This window comes from Otolemur garnettii, unplaced genomic scaffold, assembly GCF_000181295.1.
Source record: "Otolemur garnettii isolate 467f Iridium unplaced genomic scaffold, OtoGar3 scaffold00033, whole genome shotgun sequence".
Lineage (NCBI taxonomy): Eukaryota > Metazoa > Chordata > Mammalia > Primates > Galagidae > Otolemur > Otolemur garnettii.
Window position 1 is genome coordinate 7,407,983 of NW_003852428.1, and position 13,586 is coordinate 7,421,568.

Genomic DNA, 13,586 nt, shown 5'->3' on the forward strand with positions numbered 1-13,586 from the left:
CACCCCAGAGGGAGGAAGTGTGCCCTGGGTATCACCCCAGAGGGAGGAAGTGTGCCCTGGGTATCACCCCAGAGGGAGGAAGTGTGCCCTGGGTACGTACTACAAGTCTTCTTTGTTCCCACTGGTTTTCTTTAGTCAGTCCTGGATGGTCCTGGCTTCATCCCCTCTGTCTGAATTGCAAGTCTTCTTGAGATCCATTGAGTTTCTTTTAGCCAACTTCATATCCCACTTTAACACATATGAAACTGTCACTGGTCTTTAACCCTGGCAAGGAGAAAACTCTGTGAAGTTGAAACGAGACCTTTCTTGCCTGAGCGAGCTAACGAGCCCCTTTAAAACTTCTACTGCTGTGCCACACTAAAAAAAACAAGCTGTGCTCTTTCAGAAAGGGAGAGCTGCTATCTCAGTTTCTCAAAGAATTCCCTGTAAATATCAAGAAACAAACAGGCAAAGAGCACACGTGCGTAACCAAATGTGAGGGATGGCCTTTGTGGTATCCAGTCATTTTGGTAATTTGTCACACAGCAATAGAAAACTAACACAAGAAACTAGAAAAACCTGAACATGCATCAGCAATATGGACTATAATGTAGCTATTAAAATAACATGTATAAGGATATATATTACATAAGAACAGGTCAAAGTATCTGCTCTTTACTTATGAAGTTCAATCATTTATTAGAATATTTCTCTGTGGTGGTCCAACTGTATAATTTCCCCTCCTCATATGATTTTGTATGTAATTTAATTGTTACATTCAAGTGTTCGTTGGTCCAAGATTTTGATTTTTTTTTTTTTTTTTGAGACAGAGTCTCACTATGTCACCCTCAGTAGAGTGCTGTGGCATCACAGGTCACAGCAACCTCAAACTCTTGGGACTCTCTTGCCTTGGCCTCTCAAATAGGTGGGACTAAAGGCACCTGCCACAATATCCAGCTATTTTTGTTTTTGTTGTTGTTGTAGTTGTCATTGTTTAGCAGGCCCAGGCCGGGTTTGAACCCGCCAGCCTCTGTATGTGTGGCCTGTGCCCCAACCACTGAGCTATGGGCATGGAGCCATAGATTCCAAATTCTTGAATTGCATTTTTATATAGTTTTTTCCTAGCCCATTCTTTCAGTTTTGCTATTCAGGGACAGCATTGATAAGGATACTTAAGTCATTCACTTATTTGTTTTTAAACTGTCATACACACCCAAATATTCATTATTTGCTTATTTTTAAAACTCTTTAAATTCTATTCTCTAATGATTACCTAAATTTTCAAAAAATATATTTTTTGTAGATGGTGTGTAAATGTCCATTACAAATTGTTAGGTGGAGAAAAACACTGCTGATTGTTTGTTTATTATTAACATATAAATAGCTACGTTACAGACCTTTGAATGGGCAAAGATGGAAATGTGGAACAATATACAAGATTATGATTTAATAAAAAAAAAAGAAAAATATACAAGATCCTGCTATGGCTGCTTTTCTTAAGGGAAACGGCACTGGAGGCATATCTATTTTTCTTACTAAAACATGTTTTTCTTCTTTAATTTAAAGATGTGATCTATACAACTTAGCGGATGTGATCAATACGATTGAAAAATATATATTTAATGGGAGCAATTCCTTTCTGTCCTTTTAGCAAAGAGATCTAAGAATAAATGTCTTGCAACTGCTTTCTAACAAAATTTACACTGTGAATTAGAGTCTGTGTGATTAAAGCACTCACCAAGACTGAAACGGACAGACACCAGGAACTTAATGATTCCAAGCATCTTCCCATAAAATCTTCTTGTTCAGGCCTCATTTTGAGTTTTAACTCCATGTGTACACACACACATTTCTATATAAACAGAGTGAGTCAATGATACTCCACTGTCTACACACTGGCTCACCTAACTAGATGTTTGCAAACATTCCCCTGCATTGGAAGGGTGGCTCAGTAGCTTTTGACCCTGAGAGATGACCACTTGCAGCAAAGCCACATTAGCCTGGCCACATTTCACAGTGTGGGAAATGAACTTTCATGGTTTGAAGATTCTTAAATTTAGGGATTATTTGTTATTGCAACATAAATTAACCTTAGTTATATCTTCCCTTGAAAAGCCAGAGAACAATTTTTAAAAGAAGTTATAAACATTTCAGAAAGAGACCATAATAAAAAGATAGAATATCCTGAAAATTCTTGGAGCATTGAAAACACTGAAATTGGATTAATTGGGGGAGGGAGGTGGGAGGAGACAGGTGAAATGTACAACCCTACACATTAAGTGTGGTCAGTATTCTGCCTAAGAAAGTCCTTGTAAATAGCAGATCACAGAGAAGTACCTGGGTAGTCACCTGGACATCTTATTAAAGTTTTCTCAAAACAAAGGAAAGTTTTACCCATTTCTATTATATAAATAAAATATATTTTTATTCTACCTTAAATCTCTGATGATTTCTTTTTACCCTGAAGCCTTAGAATAAGGACTTTGAGACATGAGAGTGAAACAAAAATAACTTTCTTTCTTTTTTTTTTTTCTGTAGTTTTTGGCTGGGGCTGGACTTGAACCCGCCATCTCCAGCATATGGGGTTGGCACCCTACTCCTTTGAGCCATAGGCGCCACCCCCCAAAATAACTTTCAATAAGCCAAACAAATTATAGGGGTAGAAAAATAGATGCATATGTAAATAAAATGCCTCCTACCCCCAGGCCAATCCCCCCAAATTCTTTCCCTGATGCGGGTCACTCCTCCTTCTGAGGACAGGAGAGCTCCCAATCTGCCTGTATAGTCCGTCAGTGCATCTGGCCACGCCTATTAAGACGGAACATTTTTATTGACAGAGAAACCATTAACCCCATTTCTAAAAGATAATGTGTGATTTATCTTTCTATCTACTTGCTGTGGCATTTGTTTCTTTCCTTTTTTGTTTTTTTAAAGAATCAACACAACAGACAAGTATTAAGATGAATAAAAAGAATAGGGATTCACTGCAGAGAAGCACAGGGAAGACAGAGAAAGTAGAAAAATTTTCATAAACAATTGACTTTTCTGACACTGTGAAATCCTATTGAATTCATTGTACAGCAATAGGATGAAATGAAGAGTTAAGCTTTCAAGGAATAAATCCTGAACTTTAAAACTAAGTTTGAGACGCTTAAATTAAAAATAATAATAATCATGGGTGGACTGAGTAAGGGAAGGACACACCTGAAGACTAAGTTGATGGTCTAGAAAATAAAGCCGAGGATGTTTCATGTTATGTAGGACAAAAAGGAGGAAGTAGAAAAACATATAATATACCTGGCGGACACGTAGACATGGATGATTCATTAAAATCATCTTCTATTGCTATGAAAGAAAAATGCACTGAGCAAAAGTGAACCTGAGATGGTAGACGGAAGGAAACCAAACAGGCATGATGCAGAAAAGCTGAATTATTAACCAGTTTAAAATTCCACGTCTAATGTTTTCTTAGAGAAAGGTGACATTCTAAACCAAGCTTCTAAAAGGACAAGGATTTTCCACATTACGCTTTTTATCAGCAAAGATAGAAAGGAAAAGACAATAACAAACTAGGTACCTAGCTTGATCCCAGGAGCAACACGTTCAAATATGAGAAAAAATAAAGGGATTTAGGGATGAAAGGACTTACGAAATTTACAGAATTTTTGATACCAAAAGCCTAGTAAAAATTAACAACTGAACAAAAGATGCACTTTTATGAACTGCAGCATAATAGTAAGATTTTTTGAGTAAACAAGAACCCAATATTTCTATCCCCAGTGTTTCTGTGTTTTGTTTTTGTTTGCTTGTTGACTTGGTTTTTGCCTTTGTTGTCTGTTTTTGTTGCTCTTGTTGAAAGCAAACTCAGCTGGAACAATATTACATTATCTAGAAAATGCTGAACTTGGCAATAATTTCTATTTTCCAATGGAGAATTTTTCAGTGAGTGAAAATTAATGCAGTTTCTAAATACAAATGAAGATTTTTAATAAGAATTGATATAAAATTAGCAACATGTAATGGACTTAATTACTACAAATGCTAAACAGGCAATACTGAGTTCTGATAATACAGCTGTTTCATACATATTCAGAAAAAAACACATTAGTCTTGTCAGTGGGATCATTACTTTCCAACTCCATTAATTAAAAAAAAAGAATGTCTTTCAAGAAACCAGTTCAAAAACATTTTTTTTATTGTTCCATTTGTTTATTTTAATAAGGATCCAAATGAGGTTTATACTGTCATTAAAGTCAGTTGACATTTTGAAACTGTTTATTTATATCTTTATAATCTCTTAATCTATAGGTTCCCTTTTATTTCTATTTTATTTATGAATATATTAATTTCAGGTTAATAGGAGGGCATGTATGTACAATTAGGTTAGATTATTGGTGTTTGTAAGTTAAAGTCCAAGTTGCATCTGAGTCCTTTACCCAGGTAGTGTCCCATATCCCCCTACCTTGTACGTATAAGGTGGGAATTTACCAAAATCCCTTCCCCTTCCTCCTTCATTTTCTCCCCTTTAATTTAATTGTGTTTCTCTTATGTGAGCCTGTAGTTGTTGTTTACTGGCGTGAACTTAGTATTGAATACATTGCAGCCGTCCACACATGAAAAGGTAAATAACTGGTAGGATATTTTGACAAGTATTTGAGTTCTTACGTATCTTATATACACATCTTTTCATATATATACACACAGACACACATACATTTTCCACATTACAAAACATCCCACCCGAAACATCTCATCATTTCATTTTGCATACAGTGAATAACTCTCTAGATGATCTATTTGTTAGATTTCACTACGTTGAATAATCCAAGCTACTGGATGTAAGGCACCAGGGTTCTCATTGAAAAGTACAGGTTGAGCTCCCCTAACCCAAAACTCTGAAATCTAGAATGCTCCAAATTATGACATTTTTGAGTGCTGACACGGTGAAGATGTGTGGTGGGCTCCTGAAAACCTAGAGCAGTGCACATTCATAACAGAGTAGTAACTCATTGCGGCGTATAAAAGCGAAGAGAAACTTCTAAGACTAAGAACATAATTAATGAGGCATGTGACACTGGAAGAACCATTTTTTGAAAGTCATGCTACTTAATGGCTCCTCTACTTCTGAGGTTATTTTTCCCCTAAAAAGAATTGGTAGTATTATCCGATCCCCAAAGCTGGGCCTGCCATTATGCACCATGGAAGAAGGCAGCTGAGAGGGAGCTGGGGGCACTGAAGAACTGCAGACATTGCCAGAGACACCACCCAAAGAGATGGAAAGCAGGAGGGTCAGACGTAAGAAGAAATAGAGATAGTGAGGCAGAGGTAGAGAGAGTCTGTCTTTTCTTGTTTTATAATTTTCTCTGTACACTCCCTAATATTCAGTTAGTAAATAAAAGTAATAATCAACGGCAGGTATTAGGTTTCTGAAAACTGAGAAAAGGAGGACAGGGTAGGAAATTAATCAAGGAGAATGTGCAAATTTGTTTATGAGATACGTAAGCCTGGGGGGGCATAGGGTCAGTGCAGTGAAAACTCATATGACGTTAATTCTGTACAGCCATGAAGAGAATTACGAGCATCCTGTGTGGCTGCAGAGGAGCGCAGCAATGTGGTCGGTACCTGCAGATTACTTTCTTCTAACTATTCCACCACACATTTTCATTTAACGAAAAAAAAAATTCCCTGGCTAGGCCTTTGGCTATGAAAATGACATTTAAAACTGATTCTCCTCAAGTAAAGGTATCTGGAATGTCATTACATGCCATCAGAAAATACACAGGATGAAAAGTCAGGAAATATTATAAATTTTAAACAAGATTCAACAAATCCTGCCCAGGTGGAGCAAATGGGGTATTTGGGAAAAATGTCACATGTAGTGATAGATCAGGCCAGGCTTGACTTCTGCCTTCTATAATTGTCAACTACATAATTTTTAACCTTAATATCCTGATCTGTAAAATGACATTAAAATGTAATATTCTTAATAGTTTAATCTCATTATTAAATTAAATGGCTTATAACACAAGGCTTCCCACATCACTGACATTCAATACACATTATTACCCTAATGATTAGTTTTGACATTTGAGGAATAGAATATGGAATTTACATGAAAATGTGAAATTTCACGTTAGGTGGCTCCATAAATAGGATCTTGTTGAAAGTACACAGAAATTAACAATAGCTATGATTGAAAATAAATAGTTAGAACATAGTTTGCATAATGAATCTTGGGTTGGCACCCAGCCACATGTTTCATAAGTGTTTTTGAAGAAAGATTGTTTATTCTTATTGAATGCCTGTTGAGTTCATATTCAAAGCTTCGTCAGATTGTACACTGACTAGAACCCAGCCTTACTGCTCTGTTGGTGAAATTACCTTCCTCTTGCTTAGAATGAAATTTAAGTTGTTATCTTGATGACTATTGCTCTTTTTACAGTTTCTGGGAAAATCTTCTGAGAATTAATCCCTAAGAGATTCCTTCAGAGAGGTACCCTCAGCCTTCCTAAATCTCCGGCTTATCTTTTACTCAAAGTTCTTGTTCAACATTGAATCCCTTGAGATTTGAACAGAGCTGTGAACCCTGACAAGTCACGCATAACAAGTTGCAATCTCAAAGAGTATTTGCTTGGTATTAAAATGTCTTATTAAATATTTCAAATTGGTCTTTAGAGACGTTTGAGGACGTCCACTCTCTGCTGCTCATTGATATGCAACTGTGCAAGTGCGTGCTATTTATAAAGCAGACCTAGAGGGAGAAAAACCAAATGAAAAGAGTGACACAGGGCAATCCCGAAAGGCAAGAAGCCTTAAGTTTTATTGTAGAAAAACTATCTTGAAAGCTTTTTTATATACTTAAATCTTTTTCAGCTTTGTATAAAACATCAGCTGAGAGGTCCTAATCCCTAGCAGGGGAACAGCTAAATGCAATGCCCTAGGAAATATTTAACATGAAAATATTGGATACCAGAAAGCTGATGAAATTTTAAAGTACTAGATTTCCGTGATTATTGTTTTTAATGAAAACAATCATAAACCCAAGCACTTTTGAAAGTTTTTTTAAATGGTAAGTCTAGGAGAAGGGCTCTTGCTTTAATATCTACTGATTAAATCCATATAATAATTCCCAGAGAAAATTAGAGTTCTATTTTAACACTTTTATGCAGTGATTGAATTTTCAACATTATATATTTCCATTTCAAAGTCTAGAGGATAATAACTTTCTCCAGTGGACACAATTTGGGCACATAGCATGAATAAAGTAATCGAATGGCCTAATACAGGAGATTTTTCTCTCTAGTAAAGGGGCCAATACGATGCATTAATTTACTTTTAAAATGTCAACAGGTACATCACTAGAAGTGACTGATTTCAAAAAACGTCAACTGTTAGTCTCTACCTAATTTAATATACTTGTAAGGATAACTTTTGATTGTATCTCATTTATGATGTCTCTGGTATCAAATGGCATAAGATACTAAACATTTTTATTTGACTTGTGCCTTTATATTCTTGCCCAGATTCACTTAAAAAAATAATTGTAAACCATGATAATAAATTTTATTTCTTCTCAGTGAAAATGTAACATCCAATATTCACTTTCCAGGGCTACCATACTAAGTACCCCTAACTGTGTGGATTGAACAACCATAGGTTACTGTCTCATCATTCCAGAAGCCAGAAGTCTGAGATCTAGGTGTCACTGGTATGTTCTCTCTGAACAAACTGAGAAGGTATCCATTCTGTGGTTTTCTCATCATTTATTCATCGTCAGGGTTTATATTTTCTACTGTACCAAAATTAAACAGATAGGGTGGTGTAAACATCCTTTATTTATTGCGAGTCTGGAGGAGAGGATCTCCAAATTCACAGTGATAGCACATTTCTTGCCTGCTGAGGGCCCGTGTCCTGATTCATGAAAGATCATCTTCTTGCTATGGCCTCATACGGCAGAGGGGGCATAAAACACACTGATACATTTATTGATGTATTCAAGTATTTATTTATGGACAGAGTCTCACTCTGTTGCCCAGGCTAGAGAGTCATCGCATTAGCTCACCTCACAGCAATCTCAGATTCTTAGGTTCAAGTAACCTCCTGCCTTGTCGATCTCAGCCTCCTGAGTATCTGAGGCTACAGGTGCCTTCCACAATGGCTGACAAAATTTTCTATTTTTAGTAGAGATGGGTGTCTTGCTTTTGTTCAGGTTGGTCTTGAACTCCTGAACTCAAGGGATGCTCCTGCCTTGGCCTCCATAGGGCTGGTGGGATGATAGGCGTGAGCCACTTCTGGCACGTTGCCTCCTTTATAAATGCTCTAATTGCATGAGTGAAGTTTCTGCCCTGATGGGGAATTCGCAAAGGTCCTACCCTCCAAAAATCACACAGCAGGTTAGAATGTGGGGAACATGACCATTCAATCTATAACATTAATGAAAAAGAAGATTTATTTTTAATGAGCAAGAACTCAAAGTATCAACAAGTCATAAATTTTCTATCTAGATTTCAAATAAACAAGAAAGTAGACTAAGAATACATTTTCCTTCCAACCTAAAACTCTCTTTGCAATCCTTCTTAGTAAAATACCGTAAAGCAATTGGGCAAAGAATTTATTTTCCGTTCCTGGTCTTATCTGCACTTCTGCGGCACTCTTTGGCAGGTTGGCTTTTATCTGGGCTGTGCTGTTCATATGTGTACGATGCCTTCCGCCAGGCAACTGTACTCAGAGTGGTGTCCTCATGCCTGTGGACACCACCGAGGTCTAGAACAATCAATGATTTGCTGCTCTTTGCTCCACACACAAAAAGAATTATCCAATACTCGACACTATACAGAGATCCGTGCATGTGTTAATGACCATCGTTTTGGAACAGAGAGTTATAGTTTTGTTTTGTTTTCTCTCAGTTCTGTTCATTTCTCTTTGCAACTTTAAACCATCACTTTGTCAATAGCATCATGCTACCCTCCTTCCTCTTTTTGCTCCTTTTCTTGTTCCTTATCGCCCTTGTCACTGCCTTGAGCATCTCAACTCTCTTATCCCAAGGCTGGGCTTCCACAGACACTGCAAGCTAAGCAGAGCAATTCTTTTACTTTCGTATGTCCATGAAACCCACGATGGCAAATGAGCGTGATCTTGCCTCGTTTGTTCTTCTCAGCTTTTTCCCCAGAATGTTTATTTCAGGGACTGCTCTGCAGACATTAAAATCTATTTAGGCTTCAATCACTATTTCAGGGCCAGAGCTAGTTTCAAAACCTGCGGAGTTTATCCATCTAGTTTCTTACTGGCCATTATATCATTGATTTCTGTATTGTCTTCTATGTTGCTTTCTCCTTCTTGAATCTCAATAATCTCTATATGCCTAGAACTATTACCATTTTTCCCAATAGGTCAAACATTTCCCTGCTTTAATTTTATCATATATTAACCACATTTTGGATTTGTTACACACTTAGAGTCTGACCTGGGTCTGTAACTGTAGTCTTACTTCATTCTATTTTTTCTGTAAGATATCAGTGAAAATCCCTTTAAAACAAAGGTTTTGTTTTGTTTTTTTTTTGGTAAATGTCTGTGTAGTGCGTCTCTGAACAAGTTAGAAAGATGAGTATTGGTTCTGGGTCAAGTGTTATCACATAAAATGTGAGTAATATGCTGACGTTGTAATAGTTGTCCTTAGTACTGGAAGACATAGTTTAAATGTGACTAGCCCCAGAAAGTTTATAGCAGAAATTGATTTAATCAAGCCAGAAAGTTTAGTGCTCTATTGAAAAAACTCATGTTATAAACAAGCTCAAATAAAACTAGGTATAGACTAGCACTGAGGCAAGGAATCATTTTTGTTTGTTTTTAAGACTTGTAATTTTCATATCATTGTAGATTCACATGCAGTTCTGAGAAAAATATGAAGCGATTTCTTGTTCTTTACAGATTTTTTTGAAATGATAACATCATGTGAAACTATAAAACAATATCATAACCAGTTTATTGAAATGGTACAATCTATCAATCATATTTAGATTTCCCTAGTTTTACCTGTGCTAAATTGTGTGTGTGAATGAGTGTGCTTAGTTTTCACAATTATATCACCTGTATCTATTTATGTATCCTGCACTATAAAGAAGATACTGAGCAGTTTCCACGTTACGAGGATCCCGCACACTTCCTTTTTGTAACCAATTCCCCTTGTCCCCAGTTCCTCTTCCTAAACCTCTGGTAACTACTAATCTCTTATCTATTACTAAAATGATGTCATTTCAAAAGGTTGTATAAATGGAATCATAGTATATATGATTTTGGGATTAGTTTTTTCCCCCATTAGTTTGAGTTTTCTGAAGATTATCCAAGTCGTTGCACATATCAATAATTGATTCATTTTCATTGTTGAGCAATAGTTCATACTATGAATGTGTCAAAGTTCATTTAACAATTCCCCCTCGAGGAACACTGGCTGGTTTCTAGTCTGGAGCTGTTATGAATATGTTCATGTTATCATGAACATTTAGGAACAGACTTTAATGGGAACGTAAGTTTTTATTTCTTTGGTGTAAATGCCTAAACACAGTTTGTTGAGTTGTATAAAATATGTCTTTATTTTTATAAGAAACTGACAAACTCACATTTCTACTAGCAGTGTAGGAGCGACCCAGTTGCTCAGCAATCTCACTAGCATTTAGTTTCAGTGTTGTGTTTTATTAATCTGTAATTTGAAATCACTTTTAGATGTGACACAACTCTCCCTTTCTGAATATGGATAATCACAAGTATTATTTTTTTTCTTAGACGCTCAATGTAAAAATGCTATTTGGAGGCCAGAATCATAGCTGTTATTAAAAGTCATATATATTTATGATCTGCTCTTACAAATTATAAGGTGAACTTGGTATATTCATTCCATTACATTTTCAAGGACCCCTTAAAGGCACAGAATAAGCTTTCCTAAAGCTTGTGTCTAAATCTTGATATCAAAATTTTGTAGTTGATCAGACATTAGAGTCTAAATCACTGGAATAATTACTAAAATAATAAAGCTGACCATTGCTAGTACTTCAAGATTAAAACACCATAATGAATGCAATCTTTTATATAGGCTCATTTGACTGTGAAAATATTTTTTGATTCATGGATAATTTAAATTAGCAAGTTGAATTTTTCTTGTTATAGGGAATAAAATATCAAATATACAGTAATCGATGATTCAACAGTATATTTTATAAATAAATAAATAAAAGTTTTACCCAACAATTCTACAATGATGTTGTATAGTGCTTAATAGGTTGTTGTCATGCTACTCTTAGATCAGTTTTCATTCTGGAATATCTGAAATATGGTATAGCTGTATCTAATTATGAAAATTGGGTTTAAAAATGTACTCATAAAGATATCAGTATAAAATATTAATTAATATAGTACTGGGGCAGCACCTGTGGCTCAAAAGTCCCATATGCTGGAGGTGGTGGGTTCAAACCCAGCCCTGGCCAAAAAAAAAAAAAAAAACAAAACCAAAAAACAGAAGTGTAATATACTACCTCAAAATAGGTATTTTCAAGTTAGTAAATTACTTTAAAAGCATTTTACTCTTCAAAAATCCAGAAATACAATCCAAAAATACTTTAAAGGCATTTTAATCTTCAACAATCCACATCATGACATCCATTTGAGAAGGACAATTGTGTAGGTACCATGTAGAAGACACTAAAGGATGAGATTTGAATCTAGGGAATCAGTTATGAAAATATTCTAGGTAAGGAAAAAAAAAGAATGTGGATGATAGAAAATGACTTGAATGGGATGGTTTGATTCCATTGATAATGTAATGTCAATAAACCCAACTTTCCACCTTAATCACAAACCATTTCCCTCCAGTCTCTTGGATAGTCATAAATACACACCCTTACCATACTTTTGATCTAAGTGCATGGTTAATGCCAATTTGGTTTGTGAGTGACAATCCAACCCAAATTTGATTATGTCAAGGGCACAAGAGACTCTTTTTTTTTGAGACAGAGCCTCACTTTATTGCCTTCAGTAGATTGCTGTAGTGTCACAGCTCACAACAACCTCCAACTCCTGGGCTTGGGGGATTCTCTTGCCTCAGTCTCCCAAGTAGCTGGGGCTACAGGCATCCACCAGGACGCCTGGCTATATTTTTGTTGCATTTTGGCCAGAGCCGGGTTCGAACCCTCTACCCTCAGTATGTGGGGCTAACATCCTACCCACTGAGCCACAGGCACTGCTCAAGAGACTCTTCACAATGTTGTCTGCACTTGCTGGAGCCATATAAGAGGTATGAGACCCAATATTCTATTTTGGACTCTCAGTACAGTTGATAGAGGGAAAGAAGGCAAAGGCAATTTTTTATATGTATATTTTAGTTGGACACAACTATTATAGCTCCCCACATAGGTCAGAATACCCATTTTCTGTGTTCAAATAAATCACATGCTAAATGCCATCACACACTAAAATTTGTTTTCCTGAATGCACAGGTACCTCTGTTCTACAGGTGACAGCTACTGACGCGGACGACCCTACCTACGGAAACAGCGCCCGGGTGGTTTACAGTATTCTCCAGGGACAGCCCTACTTCTCCGTAGATCCTAAAACAGGTTAGTATGATTACATTTATTTTGTGTGCAAGTGTTTATGACAATGAAAGAAACCAGAGGTTTTCATTTATTTGTGCTCTTCTAATTAGATCTTGTTACATTATGACAAAAATGTCCTTGTTTTTCCTATAATAATGTGATTGAATAATTGAAGATAAATTAACTGTTTTACTTGTTATTATGATTATCCATTATTTATACCCATAATGGAAAAACCTACTTATATTTTAATATGCCCATAAATTTAAATAAATACTCTCTGTTTAAAAAAATTGAGTATTATATGTTCCAAAGGAGATTTTCAAATATATTATTTACTCCATTTTTTATATTATTGTTAATTCTTTGCTAAAGAGGGTAAATGATTAACTGGAATTTTTCTACACATTATTTGAATTTTGGTTGCCTCATAAATGGTTAGCTATTCACACACAATTTTATTACATTGGGGAAATTGTATTACCATTTTCCCTTAAATAACAGATTATTCATCTCTCAAATATTGTTACATGTAAAAAAATTAAGAGTAATGTGAAAAATTTATAAATTTTAATTTATGAAAAATATGAATTTTCATTTTCTTCTACAATTTAGGCCAAACCAATCATATCATCATATCACTATGTCATATCATGCCAAAGTGGAAAGGAAGGTTGCTCAGTGATGCCTTATGGAGTTATTTGCAGCAGTGTTATCCAAAATAATAAAGGGCACATCACAATTGACAATCAATTTGTTACTAAAAACTTAGTTTAAAACAAATCTGTTTTTAATTTAGACACGTGCTCAGTAACCAATCAGTATAAAATTTCAAGAATACTCTTAATTATGAGACAGATGAAGCAAGAGAAGATATAGGCTATTTCTGCTTGTCTGTAGGCCCTTCTGATCATATTAGACACATTATAAATCCAATTAATATGTGGGATCCTCAAATGAGCTATACAGCTAGCTGCATAGCTTACGCAATAGAGAACCAGGCTTGACCATAAACACCTCTGT

General features: G+C 35.8%; 1 protein-coding gene across 3 annotated transcripts in view; it reads left to right on the top strand.

The window, feature by feature from the left end:
• Positions 1 to 13,586, top strand: part of CDH18 (cadherin 18) — a 276,573-nt gene that overhangs the window by 62,576 nt on the left and 200,411 nt on the right. For all 3 annotated transcript variants that reach the window (XM_003789537.1, XM_012805011.2, XM_023513077.1), the window contains exon 3: positions 12,465 to 12,584. In XM_003789537.1, coding sequence (XP_003789585.1) covers positions 12,465 to 12,584 — 120 coding nt within the window. The remainder of the gene's footprint in view (positions 1 to 12,464; positions 12,585 to 13,586) is intronic.